This window comes from Equus asinus, chromosome 7, assembly GCF_041296235.1.
Source record: "Equus asinus isolate D_3611 breed Donkey chromosome 7, EquAss-T2T_v2, whole genome shotgun sequence".
Taxonomy (NCBI): Eukaryota; Metazoa; Chordata; class Mammalia; order Perissodactyla; family Equidae; genus Equus; species Equus asinus.
Genome location: NC_091796.1, coordinates 72,599,194 through 72,626,256, shown reverse-complemented (window position 1 = coordinate 72,626,256; position 27,063 = coordinate 72,599,194). Strand labels below are relative to the sequence as shown.

Genomic DNA, 27,063 nt, shown 5'->3' with positions numbered 1-27,063 from the left:
TATTATCTTAGTTTCATTTTCAGAGGGTTCATTGCTGGTGTACAGAAATACAACTAATTTTTATGTTGATTTTGTATCTTGTATCCTTGCTTGACTCCTTTATTAGCTCTAATAGTTTTTTCTGTGTATACGTATGTGTGAAGGCCTTAGGATTTTCTATATACCTGATCATGTTGGTGCTAGAGACAGTTTTAATTCTTCTTTTTCATTCTGGATGTTTTAATTTCATTTTCTTGACAGTTTCCTTGGCTAGAACCTTCAGTACAGTGTTGAATATAAGTGGCAAGATGCTTGTCTTTTTCCTGATCTTGGGGGGAGAATGTCAGTCTTTTACCCTTAAGTAGGATGTGAGACGCCCAGAATTTTTGTGTTGTATTAGGTTCAGCAAATTATGTAGTTGATCCTACCTCATAAAGAAGAGCACAGTGTAGCTGAGTATTAATGGGTAACTAGGCATTCCCCAGCAGGTGAGGAGGAGGAGAGAACAATATGTGCAATATTCTGGACCTCAGAGTGACTCAGTGTGGCTCATGTGTGGAGGTCAAGTGAGGAGTAAAGAAAATAGAGTTTGGAGAGGCAGGTGGAACTGGACTACAATAGGCTTGCTGTTTTTTATTAAAGAGTTTTAATTTTATTCTGTGATTTTTTTTTAACCTGGGACACTATCATATTTGATACACAATAGCAGAGAATGGAATGAAGGGAAATGAGACCAGAAATGGAGGCAGGGAGAGCAATTCTTGGATTACTGCAATATTTGAGACAGTGAAGCTAAACCGTGCCAGCTTTCCCTTGGAACAGCTGTATTCTTGGTTTTGAAGACTTTGTCTTCCTTCTTATATTATTTTTTTTTAATGAAACAAACTTTAGTAATAGAAGCACATGTATAGAGCAACTGTGTTTCAGAGTTATGCTAACATCAGTAATGGAGTTTACAATCTATGTTTTTTGTTCCTCATGAAAAATATATTTTCATATTTATGATAGTGTGGAGAATTGAGATTAATGATCTTTTAGGTGGTAAAGAAAAATGAGCCCTAGAATGTGTTGTTAGTAAATTCAACAGTTGTATCAGTGATTCTAGAATGTTCTTCATTTGCATTTTACTAACCATCCTTATCCACATAAGGCATTATCCAACATATTAACAAAATCAAGATATTCCTTTTCTCCCTTCCTTCTTTCCTTCCTTTTTCCTCTCTACTCCCCTTCCTTCTTTCCTTTTTCTTTACATTAATCAATTAATTAATTTCTGAAAGTTCATTTAGGATCTAAGAGGCTGAACTAGATCCGTAACCCATTCCTTGTCCTAGAAGAGCTTCTGGATTTATGAGTGGGTGAAGTAGAGCAGGACAGCCACATTTCAACAGTGTGATGCATCATCACTGCCCTTCATTCACACATCTAAATTTGTTGAATGGCCATCTGCCACAGCTCTGTCATTGTGGCCTTTGTTAAGAACTTATAGCCTCTGATATGTACATGATAGTGTTTAATAAATACTGCTTTGTGGTATTAGTTCAGGTTAAAATGGATTGAGAGGACTAAGAGTTAGGATTAGCAACTAAATTTATAGAAACAGTAAAAAGAACCAAAGAACCAAACAAACTGGATCCCGTAAGAGTTGATGAACTGCAGCTGCCGCTTGACCACATATAGCTATAAATTCCTAGTCAATTCCCTAGATTCACAGGTCTGAAAAGTGATGGGCCATTGGAGAGAAAACACCTCTAGGCTCCCTCAAATTATGTAACACTAAATCCATGTCATTAAACAAATGATTCCAACCCTCTTTTTCCTTGCCTTTATTGGATTTCAAAGTTCAGAACACATTCAAATTATTCAATTTTGATATCACTTTTATGATCAAATGTCCTACTTTTGAAATGGAAAGCTCAGCTGGCCGTGTTCCCTGTTAAGGTTAAGAAGCTTTTATCATTTAAATAAATTAAACCTTCCAGCATGGGCTCCACAGAAAATAATGAAGCACAGAAGAAAAGCTTAAATGAAATAAACCTCTTTGCTGATAGAAACAGTACAGGCTATTGTGCTTCCTACCCATGAATGTGTGGCTGGGATCATATCCTGATTCATGATTTTTCTTTTTAAATTCTGTCCTTAATTTTTGTGGTGTTCACCAGCAAGTTGATTTACCATTAGGCAAAAGATAGACGCAGAGTGCATCAAATGCAAGGGGTTCTGGGTTATTAATACTGAGAAAAAACCCAAATATTAGATTTTTAAAAGCTGATTTCTTTGAACACCATGTTAATTATCACGGATATACATTTTTTCTTTTACGTGGCTTAATTCATCTAAGTTGATCTCCTGTGAACTTCACTAAGATCCATTAACATTTTCTAAAATAATTTCTTTGGGGGTGGTATGGTATTTACGTTTCTTTTCTAGAAAAAAATAATCATCATTCCCATGTAATAATTGGGTCAAATTAATCCATATAGTTTATGTACTGAATTAGCCAGAAACTTTGTACTTTCTGTATGACACATTGCCCGTGTAAAAATCAATTGGATTATGAAAACTCATTGTTTGCAGATTCTTTCAAGTGACAAAAAGTAGCATGCAGAATTTTTTTAATCTAAATAAACACATCCTATTTTTAAAGGGTTTAACTAAATAAAATTTATCAATCTTTCCATTCTGTTATTAAGTTGAACTATTTTCTCATCTGCTTGATTAAAAAGTTAAAGCTAAAAAGAACTTCCTAAAAGGAAAGATTCAGAGAATTTATTTGAGAATGCTCATGCTTGCAATGGTAATGTAGATTAATTATCATGCTATTTTTATGATGAAATGTAGTCTCCTTAGTAATAAAAATACAGTGGTATTGAAACTTGGAGTTAAGGGTCTTAAAGTCATCTTAAAACCTGTGAGGACTCATAGAGAGGGCCTATTACTTTTAATGTTTTTGAAATACAATGAATTTCTTACATTAGGCATCCCTGATGTTTTATTTCCTTATTTGTTACGTAATGCATTCTTTACAACTTAACACAAAACAAAAAGTTATCATACTTTACAAATAAGACTTGACTCAACTGATGGTGCCACCTCAGTAGATTACTAGTCTTTGAACCTTGTAAACATGATGAAATCACCTCTTCACTTTTTTCTTGTTTCTTTGTTTTTAATTCTGGTGCCTATATTTTCTTACCTCACGTTAAGAAAGTTTGCATTAATGCATCAGTTTGCATTAATGGATGCTATTGAATCCTTACAATGGAACTGAAGATAAGTTCTGATTCAAGTTCTTTAAAGACTGATTTGTGGGTCAAAGATTGAACCTGATTCTTCTCAGTAAGCATTTGTTGCAAACACTACTTGTGCCTGGCAGTGGGCTGGGTGCTGGGGATGCCAGGAGGTAAATGTTTGCTTCCAAATGAGGAAATAGGAGTAGACATTAATAATCAATTGTAATACTACAGATAACATTGAATCATTGTATAGAGAGGGGATAGTTAAAAAAGTAGAAAACAATCTTCCTATTTGTAATATTTTTGATTCAGAGACCTATCACAAACATATATATGTTGCACGTATGAAAAGGTTATTGAATTAATGAGCAGCATTTATTTTTTAAGGACCCTCAATGTAACAGACACTGCTGTAGAGACTGGAGACACAGCAGTTAATGAAACAGACAAAAATCCCTGTCCCCATAAACAAATGAATCTAGGTATTAGTGAGATCAAAGATGGTATCAGAGTACGGGGAAAATTACAGTCCTTGATGCTCCCTACTCCCTGCCTTTTATAAAAGTAATAAATTTAACATATGTAGAAGTAAGTTAAAAGAAAATACATGGGCCACCTTGAAGGAAACAAGAAGCTACAAAATTGTGGCATGTATTTGGAAGGGAGGTGGAGTGAAGCAAGCCTGCTGGCTTTGCCTTTGAGAGTGAGGAGAGTCTAGAAACCGCCTCCCTGAAATCTCTCCCCAGCTTTTGTCAAGGCTGTCAATTACTCAGCAAGCAGAGAGCTTCGATCATTTGTTCAGTTCCCTGCTTTCAGGAATGGTTCTCCATGGCAAATGCTCTGTGAAGGGTTACCTGTTGGTGTGAAACTGCTGTCCCACTGCCTACTTCACCCACTCAACATCCAGGTTTCACAAGTTCAGAAGGAAGTATCAGTCACCGTGAGGAGCTGCAGTAGGTGTAATGGGTAAGACCGTTTGGAATCTGACGCCTTGCATTTGTATCCTGGCCACTCACTAATTGTGTGACTTAAGGCAAACCACTTTGTTTTCTCTGTGCCTCAGTTTGCTCTTCTGTAACATGAGAATAAATTGGACCTCCCTCAGAGGAAAGTTACTCACTCAACGTGAGTGCCCTTTTAATGTGAGGATAGTTAAATGAGATAATATGTGTGTGGAAGTGACCACAGGCGATACGCAAACTTTTTGTAACTGTTTTCCAATAAGGCATAATTGCTGTTCTGCAGTTGAAATAAATAAATAAATTAAATAAATTTAGTTCGTTGAGTAACTCTATCTGATCCAGTAATGTTTTTTAGTTACCTCGGGTTATGGTCAGTAGTTGAGCAAATCCAAGTGCTGCTGTTTTCATTTAGGCTCCAGTTCAAATTCTATAGCTTGGGTAAGAAATTTCCTCACAACCTTTTCTTCTCAGTCCTCCCTCTACACCTGCTTCTGTTTTCACTGGGCTCAAGATTGCCTGTGGTCCTGCTGCTAAAGGAGGAGGGGAGATCCCTTTCAGCATCTAGAGCTTGTCTGTGAAATCTGGAGGGCCTGTGGTCACTTCTCAAATTCTCAGAGTGTTGGTCTTTTGAGCTGGCCACACCCAACTGCTGAGCTCTCTTTATTGTGTGGTGTATTGAATGTCGAGAAGTCCCTGGCAGCAGGTGTCCTATGGGGTGCAGTAACTTCTCCCACCTCCTGGAGTAGCTTTGCCTCATCTGGCTTCTATGAGCTGAAATCACAGATGGCTACGGGCTGCAGTTTCCGGGCTCCACAGGGATCCTAGCCATCTGGCTACACAGGGAGTGAGGGGAAGGAACAGAGAGAGGAATCTTGGTCTTCTAAAGAGGGCATCTATTTTTTCACCATGCTTTGCTGGCTCCAGAGAATAGATGTGTGGGTCCTGCTGCTCTGCAACCGCCAGGTGAGAAGTCAAGACCAGTCTCTATATTCATAAGTACACCTAAACCCCAAGGAAGCTATGTCTAATGTCAACTCATCCCCTATCCTCTGGACTGGGGAGCTGGAGGGAAAGGAGCAATGTGCAACACTCTTAGGATTCTGGCTTCTCATATCCAAAACCTCTATTATTTCTCTTTTTACATCTTCTTGGAGGCCAAATATGCCAACCTGGCTCTATCTCATTTATTGCCTGATGCAGCCTGGCAGCCTGGCCCTGTGACAGGGCTCTTTTTGTGTTAGGTAGTTTGGCATTTGGAGTCTTTGTTCTCAGCTTAATAGTACAAGTCCAAACACCTTTGTTTGTTCTTGGTTGAGGGGTGGTGGTGGGCAGCTGGTCGTCAGAAAGCTGGACCAGGCTTTTTTAATTGATGCTTTACATGGGTGTGTTACACTCTTAAATCACTAAGTATCCCAAACTCGGTAAGCAGACAATAATTTTAAGCAATTATTAGCCATTATGTTGAAAATTTAAAGCATAAAGCTCTGGCCTAAGACACCCACAAATTATCAGTCTCTAGGAGCTCCAAATCTTTCCTAAACTGTGAACTTCACATGGCAGTACACATGGACATTAGAGATAGTAACATCTTTGTTTATTACATACCAACAGGGCTGCCAAACTTAGCAAACAAAAATACAGAACACCCAGTTAAATTTGAATTTCAGGTAAACAATGAAATACATTTGAAAGTATTAATATATCCCACTCAGATAAATAATGTATGATTTTTTACTCTAAGTATGTCCTAAATATTGCATGGATGTCCTGCGTTTTATCTGACATCCCTATGTGCCAAGCACCTGCCCTCCTCCGCTGGTAATTTGAAATAGATACTTTTTTCCCAAATGTGAAGGCTACTGTCAGTTACCACATTGCACCAAGGCTATGTCTATCCAAGGTTAAGTAACTACATTTTAAAAAAGAAGCAAAAAAGGTAAGAGTTGAGTATGAAGGACGATGTGGCCAGTCATCTACCTTAGTCCCCTCATGTCAGTTCATAGAACCAACGTGAGTGCCCTTTTAATGAGAGGATGAAACGGGAGGACAGTATCACTGTTTCTGTGTTTGGATGTTTGGATCTGTCCAGTCCCTAAGAATGTTATTATCTTAAAGGCTTAGAACAAGCTCTGTTTACTTAGGAAGCATAAAATATATGTCAATCCTTTGAAAGACTTCTAATTAAACTGCTGGAGCTTTGATGTCAGACTTCGAGATTAGTATTACATCTTTTAAAAAGATCCAATTTCATGTGCCACTAGAGAAAGAAAGATAGGCTGGTTTTTACAGACAGTTATTGAATTTAGAGAATATTTATGTTAAAATACGAATTATTACCACTTGATAAGCAGTATTTAGTGCATCAATCTCAATTTAGAAAATGTGCTCTTAGTTAGAGGGAGGATTGCTCTCTCCCTGCCTTTTCTGTTAGCAGTGGCCATCATCAGTGTTGGGTTTCTGGTATAAAGTCAATGACTATATGTTACTCTTGGAAGCTGCTGAATCTTCAAGAAGTGATGAAAATGGTTTCAAATAGAAAGTATTTTATGAGAGTTCAAGGGAGAGAACCAGCCTATTTTGAGTGTTGATGATATGCCGGGGACTGTGTACTTGACATATATTTCTAAATTAACCAAAAACTTCATGAAGAGAGGGTGACGGATGTAAGTAATTTTGCTGACCTCATAGCATTGTCTCATTCTGAGAGCACGTTCTCTAATACGTCTCCTTTTTGAGCTTTCCTTGCAGCCTCCATCTGCTGTAGCTTCATCTGCAGTGATTTCATTCTTCAGAAGGACTCTGAGCAAAAATCTCATGCTTATTAAATTCACTTCTAACTCTGATAATATAAGTGGTAATTTCTTATATGGTTAACACTTTTTGTTTCTCTTGATGGAGTTATAAGTTCCCAATATTACTTTCAAAATACATTTTTAATAAAATTATGCTTATTTGTGGATACCTATTAAACATCACATGCACTATGTATTTAATCGTATATTTAAATTTTAAAGAATATTGGAATTTGAAGAGTACAACCTCCCACTCAGTGAAAGAATTACTTGGACGATATCCTTCCTTCTGTTTGAATATTTTAGTGCTGTGAGGCTCATGGGTTTTCAATGCAGTTTATTCAGCTAATAGATAGCAGTTTGAAATGAAGTGTATATTGAGCTAGTATTTGCCTCCCAGAAACTTCTACTTATAGATGCCAGTTCTACCCTGCAGAGCCACACAAGTACATTTAACCCCTCCTCCCACCAGCCCAGTGCCACATTGGTAACTGTCTAACTTTTCAGTGCTTTTATGGCCTAGAACTCTTACTATTTGACCTCTAAATAGAGGATGGTATTAAAAATGGTTTTGAATCATGTTTATATACAAAAGAAAACCATGCAAAAAATAGTGATGCATTACAAGGAAATTTAAGAGGTAAATATGTATTTCCTTACACATATGTGTATACACACAAGTATACATATACTAACATATATATTTATATTTACATAATTGTATATTTTCTATTAAATGGGAACATAAACTGGAAAGTAAGTACCTCTATTCAGTTGTCTCTGCTACATTCTCCCTCTGATATGCAAAAGAGTAGAACTAAGGAAGCTTAGTCGATGTTTCTATGTTGGGTTTTAAGTATATCACATCTGTTAAATGACATTGGAATATTTTTCCCTTCAGAAATGATCTTACCTTATGTTCAAGGGTTTCCTCTGTAGAACAAAGCACGTCCAGTATCATGTGACGCAATTATAAATTCATCAGTTTTTATAATTACATTTTTCAATATCTCTCCTCCTCCACAGATCATTTTCCGTAAAATCAGTGATGTGAAGAAGGAGGAGGAGGAACGTCTCAGGCAGAAGAATGAGGTCACTCTCAGCATCCCCGTGGACCATCCGGTCAGAAAGCTCTTCCAGAAGTTCAAACAGCAGAAGGAACTACGGAATCAGGGGTCAACACAGAGTGACCCCGAGCGGAACCAGCTCCAGGTGGAAAGCCGCTCCTTACAGAATGGAGCCTCCATCACGGGCACCAGTGTGGTCACCGTGTCACAGATCACACCTATTCAGACATCTCTGGCCTACGTGAAAACCAGTGAGTCCCTCAAGCAAAACAACCGTGATGCCATGGAACTCAAGCCCAATGGCGGTGCTGATCCCAAATGTCTCAAAGTGAACAGCCCCATCAGAATGAAGAATGGAAATGGGAAGGGGTGGCTGCGACTCAAGAATACTATGGGAGCCCCTGAGGAGAAGAAGGAAGACTGGAATAATGTCACTAAAGCCGAGTCGATGGGGCTACTGTCAGAGGACCCCAAGGGCAGCGATTCTGAGAACAGTGTGACCAAAAACCCATTAAGGAAAACAGATTCTTGTGACAGTGGGATTACAAAAAGTGACCTTCGTTTGGATAAGGCTGGGGAGGCGCGAAGTCCGTTGGAGCACAGCCCCATTCAGGCTGATGCCAAGCACCCCTTTTATCCCATCCCCGAGCAGGCCTTACAGACCACACTGCAGGAGGTCAAACATGAACTCAAAGAGGACATCCAGCTGCTGAGCTGCAGAATGACTGCCCTGGAGAAGCAGGTGGCAGAAATTTTAAAAATACTCTCAGAAAAAAGCACGCCCCAGACCTCTTCTCCCAAATCCCAAATGCCGCTCCCAGTACCTCCCCAAATACCATGTCAGGATATTTTTAGTGTTTCGAGGCCTGAGTCACCTGAATCTGACAAAGAGGAAATCCACTTTTAATATATATACATATATATTTGTTAATATATTAAAAACAGTATATACATCTATATACATATGTGTGTATATACAGTATATACATATATATATTTTCACTTGCTTTCAATATGATGAACACATTACGGATTTTGATATGTAAATATTGCATGTCCAGCTGGATTCTGGCCTGCCAAAGAAGATGATTATTAAAAACATAGATATTGCTTGTATATTATGCAGTTGACTGCATGCACTCTTTACATTTATTTATAATCTCTATTCTATAATTTTAAAAAAAAGTATGATTTTTGTTAACCAAGGCAATGTAATATTTGAAGAATCAGGGTCCAACCTGCCAATGTTGCCATGACAAATTTGATCTCAGGCTGAGTATATCGAGCTCTCATTCCTCACCGTTCTTTAAGTTAGAATTATAGATGAATGCCAAGGAGGAGTTCAACCTTTTAAACTGTTAGTACCATTTTATGATCTCTTTCCATAGGGTATTTTTTTGTAACTTAGGTTATTTTCCTCAACAGGTGGCATTTGCTCCATTTAAATGACTGTTTTGTTGCCTAAGTCAGATAGCAGTGTGGGATATTGAAAATTTATTGCTATGGGTTTTGTGCATGAATTGCATTTTCGCTCAACTATACCTCCTCTTTTTTAACATTATACTTAGATAGTAATCATTAACTCTTACATAAGGATATCCCTACTCCCTCCGTCTTGGAGAACAGCTACCATCTTGTAAGCTGATTATATCCATCCCACAAATACTAAACTATTAATATAGTGTGTATTATTATAGAAATCCTGCACCACAGGGTAAAAGGGCCTTTTAACAATTCTTGTTAGAGATGCTGATTTTCCAAAGGTGTTGAATGTTCTAAATTTGTGTTTTTGAAACTTGTTCAAGGGTGACGTTGAAAGGCTTTTAGCAAAGAAACACAAACAAGAAAAAATTAAGTAATCATTTCAAACTTTTAAGTATAATGGTCTAAAATTAAAAAAGAATGTAAACAGAAAGACAAGTTTTTGTAGCATATCGTAACTTAGAAAGAATGAAACACGGGTGTGAAATTGTTCACACATGCTTCTTACTGTTTATAGAGATAACACCTGAAATATGGTTATAAAAAAACAACTAAGAAGTTAAGTTGTTCAACTCAGATAACTGCTTTTCTATAATTTTATTCTGGTTACAATTTTCTAAAGCTTTTTTGCACACAGGTCTACTGCTGGACTTCTGCAGAGTTGTTTCTATAGCCTACTGTGGCTCAGGCAGATCCACTTAGGAAAGGGGGTACTAAAGACTGAATTTCAGAGTCTTTTGGGTCACAAATCCATTCTTAGAAAGTGCCTATTATCGACTAAAAAAAAAGTCACAAAGAGTTGTGTATAGCTAGTCCCTTAAGTGATACGTATTGAGAATAAGATACACATTCCTTTGTAAAAACCAAGAAGAATTTATTTCTTTTGACTCAAGTATATTTTATGAAGTCGATCAGAGAGGCATACTTTTAAACTGGTGCATGCATGACATTTAATAGTGGGAGCAGGGCATTTAACGTTTGCATCAAGTTGAAAATGTATACCAGTAATTTGTACATTAGTCAACCATCTGTACATGTATGTTAACAACATATGCAAGATGATAGCAAAATCAAAGTAGGTGTTTTGATCTATTGTACCCATTTTTATGAGCTTTTCTATCTCCCAGCATACCCAAACAAAATCACCAGAACTGAAAGACAAGTTATCACAATCAGATTGGAGAAGTGCAAAGTAATTTATAAAAACAGTTGATATTTTACGATTTCTCTTAGAACTTCCTCACGTGCCCACAAGATGTGCCTCTTTAATCCGGGAGTCTCAGAACAGATGTTATGAGCCATGGGTTCCATTTTCCTTTCTTTGTGCCCATAACTTCCATTACCCATAATGGAAGTTTTCAGGGAGCATGTCTCCATGCCGTGCCATGATATCTACCAACCCCAGGCACAAGACAATGAGGTAACCGTGGTGTAAGGAAACAGCCTTGAAATTGGGACTTGGTTGCTTTCAAGGTGAGGGTGGTACCTTTTTCTTGACCTCTGACGTTTATTGAATTTCAGGGTATTTTTCTATTTAACCATGTATGAGACAAGCTTAGCTAAGCTTTTAAAGGGGAATGAACGGTAAAAATAATCTGAGTACAGAAATGGTCAGTTTAACTTTAGCCATGTGCTTCAAAAATGACAGTTGGTGTAAAGCTGTAAGAGAATGACTGTGAAACAGCAGGTCAGTTTGAAGCTGCAGTCCATGCCTTTGCTTCGGAGTGGTGCAAATGTTATGACATTGATGCACTTTCACCTAACCGACCTACAATATTGTTCACATGTATGGGAAAGGAACTTACGGTTTTGAACTACTCCAAGTTGTCACAAAGCGGGAAAAGTATCAATTGCTTATTTCTGGTGCAGTTATCACGATATTCTTTTCCAGCTGCCTCTGTTCCTGTGTGCATGACATGTTGAGGTGCTGAATGCACTCTGCTGTTTTCAGCAGGAATGCATGTGTTCAGCAAACATTGTATATAGAGTAATCCTTTAGGTTCCCAGATTCTGTAATTCTTACCAGATGAACTTAGATTTGGATGAAGGGTGAGCACTTGCTTTAATATGTGCAATAACAATACAATCGTGTTCTGTGCTGCCTCAACCAGCACATAGACAGTAGATTCTCTTTGGGGGACCAGATGACTGCATGTTTTATTCTTACACTGTATAGATGCTCTTGGTGCATCCAGAATAAAATTTTTATTATATTTCTGAATAATGTAATAATAGGAGTAAATAGATATGTATTTAAAATCCAAACATTTTCCAAAGCAACTTATATACCTTCAATATTTTTCAATGATAATATATAAGATCAGATGCTGTACCCTGGACAGGTGGTTGTAATGTAACAGCAAAAGCCAAACAAAAGTGCAAATATGAGCTGTGCATCATAACAGCAAGTTCTATCAGTCTGTTTTAGGATATTGTTGCATTAAATTGGATCTAGCAGATAGAGGAGCTTATGATAAAGGCAAATAGGCTCACAAAAGGCAGATGACAATACCAAAGCTACTAGTGTTCCACATCGACACAAATAGTACTTAGAATGGTTCAGACATAGACGTTGAACAGAGACACATCCTTCATTGTTAAAATGGAAAATTTCTATTATGACACTGGTTTCATTGCACATTACGTTTAGGAGTACAAATGTCCTAAGTATTCAGTTAAAAAAAATTGCGTGGATCACAGCAAGAGAATTAGAAAATTTGGGGTTTTAAAGTGCTCCTAAGAATAAATATGTACTCCTGGAGTACCCAGCACTTTAATAGAAATATTAATTATGACCACTAACTAAAGTGCCATTTTGAAAATTAATCTTCTTGGAGCCCAAATGCAAATCACAGCTTCCTTTAAATTTAAGGCGATTCTTTTCACCTGTGAGATCTGGCCCATTTGTGTTCTATTTTAAATAACTAAATTCTTTTAGAAAACTTTTTTTTAATGAATCTTCAGAGCAGTGACTGTTTTTCAAGTGTGCGGTGGCGGGTCGTAGTGAAATTATTTGTCATATTCCTAGTGAATTCTAGTATCTTGTATAATTTTTATCTTTTAAACTATTTTATCTGAGTGTCTTTTCCAAAATTTTATGTAGGTAATGAGAAAATTTGCCTAGAATGTACATGTCATACATGGATAACTTTATGATGTTTTGTAATTATCTGAATGCTGTGTTTCAATACTTTGTTACATACAAGAGTATTTCTCTTGTGATCTTGACAGAAAGGAACAGAAGAAAGAACACTCTTCTGGAAAGCACTCTAGGATGAGTCTCTGAGCTCTGTCTCGGATTTTGAATCTAGCTTTGCCACAATTGCAGTGTAACTTCAGGCAAGTTAACTGTTGTTTGGTGTGTCCTGGGCTCCAATTTCCCTACCCATAAATAATAAAATACAGATAAGAGCTGCTCCCTTCTTACATCTAGACGATATTAGGTCAGTGGAAAACCATCCTTTCTCTCAGATGAAAATCACATTATAAGACAAATTATCATGTTTTTCTTCCTTTCATGGGAGATCAGCTGAGATGTGCTCTCTAAACATTCTTCTACGTTTTAGAGGAGATTTTTCTGGTCAGAGATTGGTGGAGAAAGGCGTAAGTGGCTAAATAATTGTTAGTCATGGCATGTAAGCGTAAGACTTGAAAATCATCTAGAAATTTGGAACTACTAATCAAATAAGCATAGAAAGAATGAAGGTCTTTTGGGGGGAGGAAGAGAGAAAGCAGATAGAAAGACACGAATTTTATGATTGTTCTTATTCCGTTTAATCATAATGCTCAGCAGAAATTCTCAGTTCTCAGTGAGAGAAAATGAACAAATTGGTGAGTATTCTGGGTAGAGAGCAGTTCATCTTTCAAGTTTTTGTATAAAAATAATCATGACACTCAAGATATATGGCTCCACATGGGCAGATGTTCTTGTAACAAAATTCTTAAGTGTAAAAGAATCCTTTCCAATGACCAATCGATTTTTCAGTGTATCTCTTGAACTGGAAAAAAAACAGGTTAGAAAAAGGAAAATCCTTTGAATGACATTGAAAAATCGCTCATGTTATTGTGTCCTAAGTGAGAGTATTTTAATTTAAGAAGTTGTAATTAGTAATATTGATAATTCAAGGAATTAGTAATATTAGAATATTGATAATGCAAGGAAGCCATTTCTCTAGCATGTAAACATTTTATTCTTGAAAATGAGATTCTTTTGCTAATATTTGTTCATTCTGCAAAGAGAGCCTTGTATCCTGAGGTGTATACTTAAGCCTGCACTCGCTACATTTGCTGTGACCCTTTGGGTAAAGAAAATAACAAGACATAGAAACAAAGGGGAACATTTCATGTGACAAGAGGTATTTAAATCTCTTACAGGGTTTTCTAATCTTCCCTGATTTTCTAATGCCTGATATACTCGAGAAGAAGAATTAAAGGGGGTTTAAGGGGATCCATCATCAATGATCATAGCTTTTTAGTGTCCATTGTAATCCTGTCTATTTGCTAAATGGTCAGTAACATTCATATTTTCATCCACTATGATAGGCTGGTGGCCTTCCAACTCACAGTTGCATTACATATGCATCTACACATATGTAAATAAATATTTTCAATCAGTTCACTCTCAGTGTAAGCTTTGTACTTATGGCCTAAATGTTGTTAGCAGCTTAGGTAATAAAAACTCTTACAACTATGGCATGAAATTTATTATATTTTTAGAGCATTGATAGAGATCCACTTGACATTATAGGAAATATTCATCTTATCTTAGTCCAGGAAAGCACATCAAGACATCATGTACGTGGGGCTATGCAATCAGAGCAAAAACAGAGTCAGGTTTTAAATAAAACCACTGAAAATTCAGAGTAAGTCAGGTCAGTGGTGCCAGGCTACAGAGAGACCAAATCAGAATTTGCATTTCCATGTGTGGAACAAATCTATATAGCGGAGCATAATGGAGGTTGCAATTTAGACACCTGGACATCTAAGCATGGTCATTGGCAATTCTTATGGGTGCAATCAGATCAACTCTGGTGAGTTTATATAAAATATTTTTTTTATTGCCTTCTCTTATCTTTACTGGTGTACATTGCTTTATACTACTTTTATTGACTGCTCTGTGTAACTAAATATGTGCAGCCGTCCCATTGAGAAGATTTGTCTAAGTCATCAAAAAAAAGAAAATGTGGCTGTGGCAATGACAAGCATTTGAACAGAAACAGAATCATAACATCCACGTTTCTGCAGTTATAGCCTCTTTTTCTCACTGGCACATCACGAGGCCAAACAAAAGGACACATTCAGATGCGTTTCCAAGTGTCAATCTTTAAATAACGTGAATTACTAAACTTAATGCAGCCCCAGGACCTAAGCAAGCAATAAATTCAATCACATCAACGTTGCACGCATTCTTCTTTAGTATCAGCTTTTCTCATCCTTAAGTAAGAGAGCGCTTATGTGAGATGTTTATATACCCACATGAATTGTGAAAACTGCAGTTTTAAAATGAAGCCTCAGAACCACTCTCATTAAAAGAGATAGATGTTCAGGTTTTTCACACTGCTTTCCTGTGAAATTCAGATCTTCTATAAAATATTTTTCTCAAACTTTATTTTCACAGACTCCTCTCCCACAAGCTTAATATTAATCAATACTTGGATTCTTTCTTTTTGGCATTTGCCATTCACCGTTTCTTTCTGCAAAGGTATCTGTTAATTTTTCACAAATTTACAGGTCTTTTATCTCCCAGATTTGACCCAACTTTTCTCATTTAGAGTATTTCTAGAACTACAGATTTAGATGCTAAAAATAGTGACTTTGCTAGTATTTCTCACACTGGCAATGTGAGTTATTCAGTATGTTGAACGTTTAAAAATCAACAGACTTTTCTTATATTAGGATCAAACGCTTACTCTGAATTTCAGTGGTTTTGTTTTCTATTCTTGATTCCTTTTTCCCAAAACTCCAAAACATAAAAAAAAAAAACTTAAAAATGAAAATTATTTTTGACCTCAGGTCCTTTTCTACCTTGGAAATAGTGAAGATAAACATTTACGAAATTATAAATTTGATCTTCACTTTGTTTTCCTGTTAGAAAATTTAATTCATAATTCCCATAATTTTAAAAATATCTGGTAATATTTCCAAATGTTATTATAGTGAAAATCGGTTCAGGGCCATAAAGTATGGGAAGATAAGAAGTTCTAAAAAAAGAACACTCTTTGTTAACAAAGTAATTAATAGAATTACAATGCCTAATTGTATCCAGTAAATCAATTTGTTAAAAAATGCCAGTGTTAATTGTTGGCAATAAGTTAAATCTTCAAAGCATTTCATATAAAATAATTAGTTCTCAGCCATCCAGTGAGGCAGAAAATCTCCTCCCTAAGTCCCAAAGCCACTGACGCACTATGGAGTTCCACTACCACGTCTTCCTTGTCCTTCTCCACCTCTCAAAACCCTGGGGGTGTACACACACACACACACACACACACACACCCCAAACAAATTATCTTCTGTGTAGAGGGAGACAGCTAATTTTTCATCTTTTGTAGCGTATTTAAATTTATGAAACTGCATGATGGAGTTTCGGTGTGTTTAATTGAGAAATTATTTAAGTAAAGAGGAAATAGGGCAACATCTATGTTGACATACTTTTAAAATGGTACTAGAATTTGTAGTTGGTCCTAGATTCTAATTAAAATTCTGAGTCGTGTTATGTAGGGAAGGGGGACATGAGCTAGAATTTTTTTAATGTCTACTATGTGCCACGTGTTCTAAAGTATTGCTCTGTATTCGAACTTTAGATTTTCTATCCTTTAATTTTTATGATACCAGTGTGTTTGGACACTTCTGGGAGTCAGGACCATTGAGGATTTGGACTGGGAATCAGGAAGATGATGAAGGCAAAGGTTGAGAGAAGCCTGAGCGGAAGTCTTCTTTACCTTCAGGCTTAGAAGTTATATAAATTAACTAAGTTTATTTTTATTGAGCGCTCACTCCCTATTTATACTATACTAAGCACTTTATTTAGATTATCATACTTAATTTTTGCAACAGCTCTATGAAGGAATAGATTAGGAACTTGTCAGGATAGCATAGCTACTGAGTGGTAAAGTTGAGATTCTAACACAGGAGTCAGACCCTAAAGAGAAAACTTCATCTTATAGAATTACCGACATTGCAAGGGCTATCTACGCCAACCCCAAATTCCAAGTCTTTCAAGATAAGTACTTTTAAAGATTCCTGAAATTAAAATAATTTTTTATAATTTCACTTTATTATATAAATGTAAATGTTTGATTTTTCATGGTAGGTTAGAGCAAATGACAGGAGTTGGTCATAACTGTTCAGCACAAGGTGCCCTATCCCAATAATGGAATTTTCCTTCTCTTCTCCCAAAAGAGAGGCATCAGTGGGGGTAAATTGCAAAATGTGTTTGTAAGTAAGAGGCAAGTTATAGTCACTGGTATCAACATATCCTTTTCCAATTGAATTTTAACCTCAAGAGGTAATGCAAGATAGTCAAAGAAAGCGAGAGACATACAGGAGTTTTTCTATAATTTCTCTTCATTTTTAATATTAGGATTTGGGTGAGACTCCAGAAAGATTTTATCTTTAAAATTTACTTTTTGATCCACTAAGTTTTAAGTAGATTATGCAGATCTTTTTATTGATTACAGTGACATTGGCTTCTTGGCCAAATCACTGTTAAATGCATTATCCAAATGAACTATTTTGGTTTAGAATGGCAATTTGTGTTATTTCCAAATTTAGTAAGCCCATTGTATGTATATTTACTTCAGAGAGTTCAAATAATTTTCTCTAATGAAAAAAATGTTAATTTTCTGAATGTGATATATTTGTTCTACTGTGAGGTCTTTTTAAGCTAATGTCTTATAAGGTAAGGAATAAAGACAAGGTGTTGCAACATTACATTCTGGGATCGTCACCCCAAACCATCTTTTTTTCACTTTGATAATAACGTAGACAGAGATAACCATGGGAAAGACCACTCTACTTTTTGCATGACTGTGAAGGACCCCACTGACACTATACAAAGTTTTTTATAGTTAGCTCACTTTTGTCCCTGGCTTTTATGTTATTACTACATTATTATTTAAATGAGGTTATGACTTGTACTACTTCTAAAGTGACTTGGTCAAAAAACAATCGACCAAAAAATGCAGCTTTTGGCCAGAGTTATGACTGACAGAAAGGGAAGAGAGGACAGGGATAGTGGTACTTCCTCTTAATGTGTTTTCTGTATGTGATGCTTTTTAATAGCTTTTACTTATTTGCTTATTTTTGAGATAACACGTTGCCATAACCATTGTTAAGATTTTAATGAAACCTTAGGAAGCAGTTTGAAAGCTTGTTAAGTTTGGGGGCTTTAAAGAAAACTATGTATATATAAATGAGTGCTCCCCCACCAAATGAGTTTAGAACCTCTAGTTCTGACCTGGAAGCCCAGGCCTGTAAGCACTTGGCTGGTTGGGCTATATCTTCATGGGATAAAGCCAAGAAGATCTGACCACTCTCTCACTCACTGCAGAATCACTGACGGTTGAATGACCAGACCAGTCAAGGCCAAAATATCCACACAAATGCTGAATAAACCAGATTGAGTATTCACAGTAACTATTTAATTCATTGTCAAATATTTTATCCTCCTGCTCTGCTAAATCACCTTTGATAACATAAAGTTTAACTTCTTCCTCCCATGGGCAGACTCTCTATTGAGTAAGGGAGACTGGACTTTGTCACTAAAGCAGCATCAGGATTGTTGTTGATCACAGCGCTATTGGTATCATCGATCCCTCCTTTGCTCCTCAACTTTCTCCAACCAAAGTATGGTGGGAAAGAATCCTGATGAGGCCAAGATTGAGTAAATAGGAAGAACAGCTAGCAAACTATGCAAAATCACAACAAAGAGTCATTATGAATTTCATATCAAAGAAAGTTTCATAGACCTAAGTCTTTAACATTGACATACTTTGTCACAGCTATGCATTGTCAGTTTATACAAAAGCGGAATGTACTTTCATTAAAATAAAGACTATTTAACACATACCGTATCTAGAAAAATAGTGGCTGGGATTGTTTTATGATCTCTGCGGGAATGTTTCATGTTGTGATTTTTGAGATTCTTTTTCAGAGAAGGTATAAATGTAGTGTTTGTTTACATTTCATTTTGGTTGGCGGCACTGGCATCTTCCACTGAGCAGTCATTTTCCACCCTGGAACCTATTTACAGTTAAAGCAAGACAGAACATGAGTTTCATATCAGGAACTAACTGATTGTTACCATATTGAAATTGGAAATAAGTTTAGAACCATTTCTACCCTGAAACATCCATTATAGTTTATTGAAAAAGCAATGACTCTTAGAAGTGCTTGATACTCAGACAACACAAATTAAAATGTGCATATTTATGGTATATTGAAAACTGTAGATTTCTTTGTACTCAATGTTCTAGTGACTTTGTTTACACTAGTTGCAGCATTTTGTATACTATAACGCAAATTCTTGACAATAACACTGTTACCATGGGAATTTACTTTTGCAAATTCGTAAATGTTTTTGCCTCTGCAACCATATTTGTGAGAATGTGGGGTATTAAAAATGCCTCTGTCTATAAGGGTTAATTCACTGGAAACAATTGATTCATATATTGGCCAAGGAAACAATGTGAAAATTTTATGTGATGTTTTTAATAGCATTGTGCTAAGCAGTAGTTGTTTGCTCTTTTCAAAATCTAATTCATGCTTAGCAGATCATTTTTTCTACTTAAACACAGGTATTGTGACGTGTAATATAGAAATTTTGTATGTACTGTCGACCTATCACCTGATTGCCGAGAGGATGTGTGCAAGTATTTAAACTCTGTGACTTTAGGATCAATTCTGGAATACTTGTGATCGAAGTCTGATTGCTTCTGGGAAGTTTGTGGTGATTATCACTTTATTTAAAATTGGTTCTCAAGAAATAGTCATTTTAAAAAGTGAATTGGCAGGTGGAAGTTTCTAACCCAAAAGAATTCTGGGTTTCAGCACAATAAACTGTTATTTCATCAGGGAGGATTAACTTTGATTTTTTTCACACTTTATTTAAATGTGAATATTTTTTCATGATACAGAATAAAATGTGCATTTTATGGAACTTGTTTGAATTGAGTCTTTGTTGAAAATTATTGTTTTGAATTTGGGTTAAAAATAAAAATCTCCCTATTACAAAAACAAAAAGCAATGGGTTCAGAGAAAACAATCTTTTGATATATTGGCTTTGATAATGTTAAACTTTTATAAGACTTTTCCTGTGCTAAATTATGCTGTGATGGTAGCAGTAACAAAATTAGAGGTAGTTATATTGAAAGCTTAAAATTTTAAGCCCCAGCAGTAAATTTGTTTGAATTAGACGATTTCTCTGTTTCATGAAAGAGAGATAATGGTAAAATCTAGATCAAATTTTGGAGAAAATTTTATTTTAAAATGGGATTTCTTTTAATGTTTATTCATCCTATCAATCTAACAAAAATGTTCCTATTTTTCTAACATTAGGGGTTTATCCCAGTCTGTGAAATGTAGAAGCATGAGGGCAGAATGTACATGGAATGATAGAATACTCTCTCTCATTTTTTGGAAAAAATCATAAATGGTTTTCCCACTAGCCCTTGAGGCATTAGAAGGCAAGAGCTGAATATGTGATACAGGAAGATTGTTATATGAGAATTTCAGATTTTTCTTAAAGAAACACAAGTTTAAGGGCTACATTTTTGGAAATCACTGAAAAGTTATTCATATCTATTGCTTTTGTGTGCAATATAACATTTTGATTCGAGGACAACCAAATAAAGCCTTGCCTTTGCTGTGGGTCTATTAGGGTGTATTTATAGAGGATAGAGATTCTGTCAGCTCTCATTTATACAGGAGTCAGGGACGCTATGATCACACACAACTAAATGGATCATCAAAGTCGTGGCGTGCTTTCTACACAAATTATCAGTAATTAGCACTTCCTTCATTCTTTGTCCTCTTTCTCTTTTCTTTCTTTTTACACACACACACACAACAATGAATTACAATCTTTCCTTCTAAGTTCTGTGGTAATAACTCAATTGAGAAAGATACCAATTTTCAAAACATGATAAGACATATTATGGATTTGTGTGACTAAGTGCTCAAGTGCAAAATACCATTAAGAGGAGGATGAAACAAAAATTTCTGTCCCATGAGATACTTCCTCCTGAGAGTGTGAGGAAGAATAGAACTCGCTTGAATCTTGCAGTCCTCAATCTTCTTGCATCAGTATGCTTCTTCTCCCAACTAGCAAGCAGGGTTTTGCTTTCTGTAAGATTGTTGAAAACATCCAGTTTGCCTATATCAAGGGAGATCCATTTTGTTTAATCTAGGCAAGTAAGCATAATGTGCTTTAATTGGATTAAATAAAGATGCGCCCAAGGTGAACAACCCAGAACCAGCATTTTACAGCTGGAAGGGACTTTGGAAGTGAATCAGCACCACATCTACTCTGAGAAATGAAGAAACCAAGGATTGGCGAGGGTAAGCAATTCTCCAAGGTTGAATGTGTGGTTAGCAGAGGAGCTGGGATTAAAATCCACTTGTCTTGATTCCGACTCCACTGTTTTTTCCACTATGTCACATTACTGTCTGGGTTTTCCACAGTATAATACACACACATATACCCACACACACACCTGTATGCATTTCAGCTAATGCTACTGAAAATGTTGTTAGTCTCATCTTTGAGTGTTGCTGAAAGGACAGCTGTGTGTCCAACTACGCTATTTACATAAAGGTGTATGGCCTTTATTTCAGTTTTCTTAAGTTAAAAAAAATGGTATTGGGGCCAGCCCAGGACAATAGTGGTTAAGTTCAGTGTGCTCCACTTTGGCGGCCTGGGTTCACAGGTTCAGATTCCAGGTGTGAACCTACACCGCTTGTCAGCCATGCTGTCTCAGTGAGCCACATATAAAACAGAGAGATTGGCTACAGATGTTAGCTCAGAGTGAATCTTCCTTGGGGGAAAAAAAAGCTATTTCACAAAAGATGTACTCTCCCTTTGACATAACAATTGTTATTTAGTACACTACAATCATGATACTCTCTGCATACCTAAGAGTCTTAGAATCAGAGCTAAATAAATCATCTGTTGTATCATGCTAAGGCTGCACAGTTGGGTAGGAGTATAAGAAGACTGAAAAACGATTGGCTGGATGCTGACCAACCCAGATCACTGCGTGAGGATCAGAATTTGGAACTTCTGGGTCTCATCTCCTGTGGGCCCATATGGGTGCATCAAACATCACTTTCCATATTGTCTGGTGCCCAGACTTAAGTCTTAAGTGTGCTTGCTCATGTGTGTATGTGTGTGTGTTTGAGGAGGACATCCTCCTTAGTTCTCAAAATTCACTGGGACTATTCCCGTGAAAAGGGAATATATGTGTCTATGATCATGGTTTATAAGTGAGTGTTCAGTATGGTCAGCAGCTGGTGGAGAAGTGCTGGCATCTTGTCACCTAGAGTCATTCGACCCATCAACAAACATTGCTTCCGTGTGTGATATGGTGACCATACTGACCAAATTCAGCCACACCAAAAGTGTGGACCCTCAGGTTGTCTTCCATAACTGCGAGTTGCCTATTCTACCACCAACAGTGATATTCTGTTGAAATTCCTCATTGCTAATGACCTTTGAGCTGTTTAATTTCCCAGTTAGCAGGAATGCCAAGAACAATACCTGGGTTTTAGAGAGACTGGAGAACTTCAGCTCTCTCACACTTTCTTTAAATCTCCACGATCTCCATTCTTAACACCCTTCCCCCAAATCTTAACAAGTAGGGCAAGGAGTGAAGGGAACAGATTTTCAGAATCCTAGTTCTTTCACGGCTGCACACGTACACTATCTTCTGTTCCCTGTAGTTTTCCACTGGGCTCTAGGCAGGGGGAGGAGAAGAAACACTCTGCAGGTGACCTTGAGCTGGTGGCTTTGTGGCTCCCTGCCTGCCTAAGAGGAAAAGGGAGGACCAAAGCAAGACATCCAACAGTCACTATTAAACCCCCTGAATGGGAGGATCTGAGGCTGGGGGACGGCTGGGAGGTCCTTTGCCTTTCAGCACATCCACAGCAGTAAGACCTTTCTGTGCTGGAGGAGTTGCCAGGAGCCTCTCTCCTCTTCCTTTCTCTGCGGGTGGGTAGTTTATTCTTTGAGGAGACTAAAGTAGGTTGGACAGGATCAAATGAGGTAATAGGAGTGACAGTGCTTTGAAAAATATAATAGGTTATACAAAACTTGAGGTTCATTGGTTTTCCCAGTAGTCAAGGGTAGATTCCAGAACTTTTTGAGAAGGAGCCATAAATATTAGTAACATACATTGACACCCAGCTTCTAGTGAAGGTCCAGGTTTTTCTCACTTATTTATAGAGAAAATCAGACAAGATGGAAGTTTGCTCAGCCATGGCCAGAGCTAGTCCTTTTACTTCCCTATCAACCTAACAGCAAACACAAACCACCCCCCCACCCCCACACACACACACCCTCTCCTGTGCCCGCCTCCCATTTCAGGAAATAAAGTATGTAATTTAAAAGACTTATTAACTTATGGGCTATATCGTAAATATAACTCCAGCTTCACTAATCTGAAATTCTCAAGAAAGCAGTCTTTTGTGACTTTTTCACTTTCAGTGTCAGTGACCAGCATGTCATGAGATCTCTGTCACATAGGCTAGGAATTAAATACTGTTTCAGAGTTCTTCCCAATTTATGATTCAGGGCTGTAAGATAAATCCCCAGTTAATGCTAAAGCAATAGAGAGGCCCCTAGATGTTGAGTTAGTTTAGGACTCTTATGCAACTTATTTAGATTCAAGTGAGGAAATAATGCTGGAGTTGGCAATTTAAAGTGTTTATATCGAACATGACACAGGGACCAAATTTTAATACCGACAACTTCATCCTCCCTGGCATGCCTCCCTTCTCCACCTGACAGGATGTCTGTACCTTTTATAGAACTGCATCTGTTGTGTTTTGCTGCTACTGTTATTGTTTTACTTGAATTGACTTTGATATAGACCTGGATTCTTACTATTTTGTATCTGGTATATGGATGGATGGATAGGTTAGTAGAATTATCTACTATGTATCAGACAGAATCCTAGTTCCTTTCACATATAATGCCCTCAATGACCCCATTAGAGAGACAAAGTCACAGGCTCTGGGTGGCTAAGAGCCTTTTCTAAGCTCACATAGCTAGAAAGTAAAGGAGAAAGTTTTCAAACCCAGAGCTCTGACTCCAGATCAAATTTTTATTTGCCTCAAACCGTGTCTCAGACATGCATTAGCTTCCTGGTTTGCAGATCAGAACTTGTAGAAATAAAATAAATGTTACAATTATTTTGGAGAAGACTCTTTGGTGGTCCAGGGTCGTCACAGAAAGTTATTGTCTCATTACAGCATTTCAGGATTTGGCTTTCTTTCTTTCTTTTTTTTTTTTTTTTTAAAGATTGGCACCTAGGCTAACAACTGTTACCAATGTTTTTTTTTTTTTTTGTCTGCTTTATTTCCCACCCCCGCCCCTCCTGGTACATAGTTGTATATCTTAGTTGCAGGTCCGTCTAGTTGTGGGATGTGGGATACTGCCTCAACGTTGCCTGATGAGCGGTGCCATGTCCGCGCCCAGGATCCAAACCCTGGGCCGCAGCAGCGGAGCCCGTGAACTTAATCACTCCGCCACCGAGTCGGCCCCCTATGATTTGGCTTTCTACTTGAGTTCCTAAGGCAGGAGAAAGGCCAAAGCTCACCTTCGCATGGGGTCTGCCTGTTCACAGACACGGAATATTGCAGTTCATGGCATCACCCTAGTTTCTCCTTTGTGCAATGATCCATGTGGAAAAGCCCCACAGGTACACTGAAATCAGTGCAGGACATTCTGGTGATGTGGACATGAGCTACTTCAAGGGAAGGGCTGTGTGTTCTTCTTCCTTTATAGCTCCCTGCAGTGCTGAGCAGTGCGCACCGTACTCAGTACGGTTTCTATGATTCAAAGTCTTGAAAGAATGCTTGGAGTAGTTCAGATCTATCCCTATTAGACTCCTGTTTGGAAAAGCTTTAACACAGCTAACTCATGCAGGAAATATATACCTACCACTTGCTGTTCTCTTTGCATTCCAGATGAGTGAGCCATCATAAATCTCTTCCAACTGTCCCAGTAGGTGTATTATAAGGCCTAAAATTCCATGTGCTGCCTTAATATCTCTGTGCCTTGTGGGGCACCAAAGAGCTAACTGTGAGTTCCCCTCTTCTTGCCAGATGTGCAACTCTCCCAGCCCCACTTAGCAGGAAAGCCTCCCCCACTGGCTAGTTCTCCATCAGCCAGAACAGCTGCATTCCACCTGGTCCTCAGCCTAACAGGATTTTGCTTCCCTGCCAGTCCATGAAGTTTTTCAAAGCCAATCGCATCCTCAGGTGACAACCAGGGGTCACCCTACCCTCTTGTTACTACAAAACCTTCCCACACAGCCCCTGCTTGTTCTATTCCTGAATGCAACCTCAGTGTGGTCCTGCTGGGTGTGCAATGTCCTTCTCCCCATACTGTGAGTGTATGTGACTAATACACTGCTGTCTATTTCATCTGTCCAGTGTTCAGTGTTGTCCATTTGACAATCTTGTACTATTTAGAATTGGGGATCCCTCCCTTGCCAACAAGGTGAATAGGACACAATCAGAACAGAATGTTGATTCACTTTATTGAAGAGAATTTTAATGTCTGTCAGCTAATATTGCTCATCAAAAGTAAGCACATTGTGTCTCTTCTCACTTTGATAGTTTAATTAAATGACAGTCTCTGTATACAGTTGGCTTTTACAGGAAAATGTGGTGATGAAAATTTGGGTATAAACTTTGGATTTTTATCTTTTGACATGTTCCTAATATTTCATGGTAAAGGCAATTTGTTTAGCAAAGATGAGGGTCAGCCATGTAGTAAAATCAATCACTACTTTCGCAGTTCGAATGTTTAAAACAAAGTCGTTTTCCTCATTCACTGTTCTTGATGCTGGAGTTTGTTGGTGCGATAAAACTGGAGTAACGTACTTTCTTTCTTGCAAATGTCTTGACTCTCCAAGACACTCACTTTGCATTTTCTAAGTATCAACAGGTTTATAGTTATCTGGACAATTCAATGGTGAGAGAAATTATACTTTCTCAAAGTTCTTACACAATCTTTTGAATACTTTAAAGCATTTACACTGATCATTTAAACCATTAGTTCTCAGTTAGGGACAGTTTTGCTCCCAGGGGTAACTTGTCAATTTCTGGGGACATTTTTGGTTGTCTAACTGGGGCAGGAGTGCTATGGGTGTTTACTGGGTAGAGACGAGGGATGCTGCTAAACATCCTACATTGCATAGGATAGCCTCCACAACAGCATCTTATCCAGCCCAATATATCCACAATGTTGAACTTGAGTGTGCTATTGTGGTTTGTAATAAGAAATATTTATTTGGTCTTTGTCTCTGTTTCTGGCACAGAGCTCCTAAAACTCTTGGAATTTCCTAAGTGATAAGAGTGATCACGGTCTCTTTTGTTATGTTAATGAAGTGACTTTTGGACTGTACCTCAGGATGGGGGCTGATTTCCAGAGGAACCAATCATGTGGTCAGAGGACTGGACCTTTCAGTCCCAGCTCCTGACCTCTGGGGAGGGCCTGGGGATCGGCAATTGAGTTCACTTGCCAATGGCCAATGATTTAATCAATCCTGCCTAGGTAACAAAGCCTCCATAAAAGCCCAAAGGACTGGGTTTGGATAGCTTCACAACTGCTGAATACGTGGAAGTGCTGGGAGAGTGGTGTTCAGAGAAAGCATGAAAGTTCTGGACCCTTTCCCCATACCTTGCCTTATGCATCTTTCCCACCTGGCTATTCCTGAGTTAAGTCTTTTTACCTTGAACCAGTAATGTAGTAAGTAAAATGCTTCTCTGAGTTCTGTGAGCTGCTCTAACAGTTAATCAAACCCAAAGAGGAGGTCATGCAAACCTCTGATTTTGAGCTGGTCCATCAGAAGTATAAGCTACAACCTGGACTTGGAATTGATATATGAAGTGGAGGGCAGTCTGTGGGACTGAGGCCTTAACCTGTGGAATCTGATGCTCTTTCTGGTTAGATAGTGTTGGAATCGAGTTGAATTGTAGGACACCCAGCTGGTGTCCGAGAATTGCTTGTTGGTATGTGGGAACACTTCTACCCAACAAACACATGTACTCACATAGTAATTGGTGATCATAACCCTTTTATTGAGAAATGTTGATTTAGACCATGTGATGTGCTGCCTTCTCTTTTCAAATTATAAAAATCATCATGTGAATCATTTGACCCACAATGAGGTCAGAAGTTGGCTTATTCAGAAAGCAGCCCTTGAGAACATTTCTAAAAATAGTCCCAAGCACCACAATAGAGGCTGGGGACCAGGCCATAGCTGATCCAAGGTTTCCCACTCTTTCAGTCTGTATCCAGTCTCTTCACCCAGCAGTC

The 27,063-nt window shown here is 37.7% G+C and overlaps 1 protein-coding gene across 1 annotated transcript in view; it reads left to right on the top strand.

The window, feature by feature from the left end:
* Nucleotides 1–19,675, top strand: part of KCNH5 (potassium voltage-gated channel subfamily H member 5) — a 315,710-nt gene extending 296,035 nt beyond the window's left edge. The window contains exon 11 of the mRNA XM_044773706.2: nucleotides 7,996–19,675. Within this exon, the coding sequence (XP_044629641.1) occupies nucleotides 7,996–8,943 (948 nt within the window). The 3' untranslated portion in view covers nucleotides 8,944–19,675. The remainder of the gene's footprint in view (nucleotides 1–7,995) is intronic.
* Nucleotides 19,676–27,063: the final 7,388 nt, after the last annotated feature.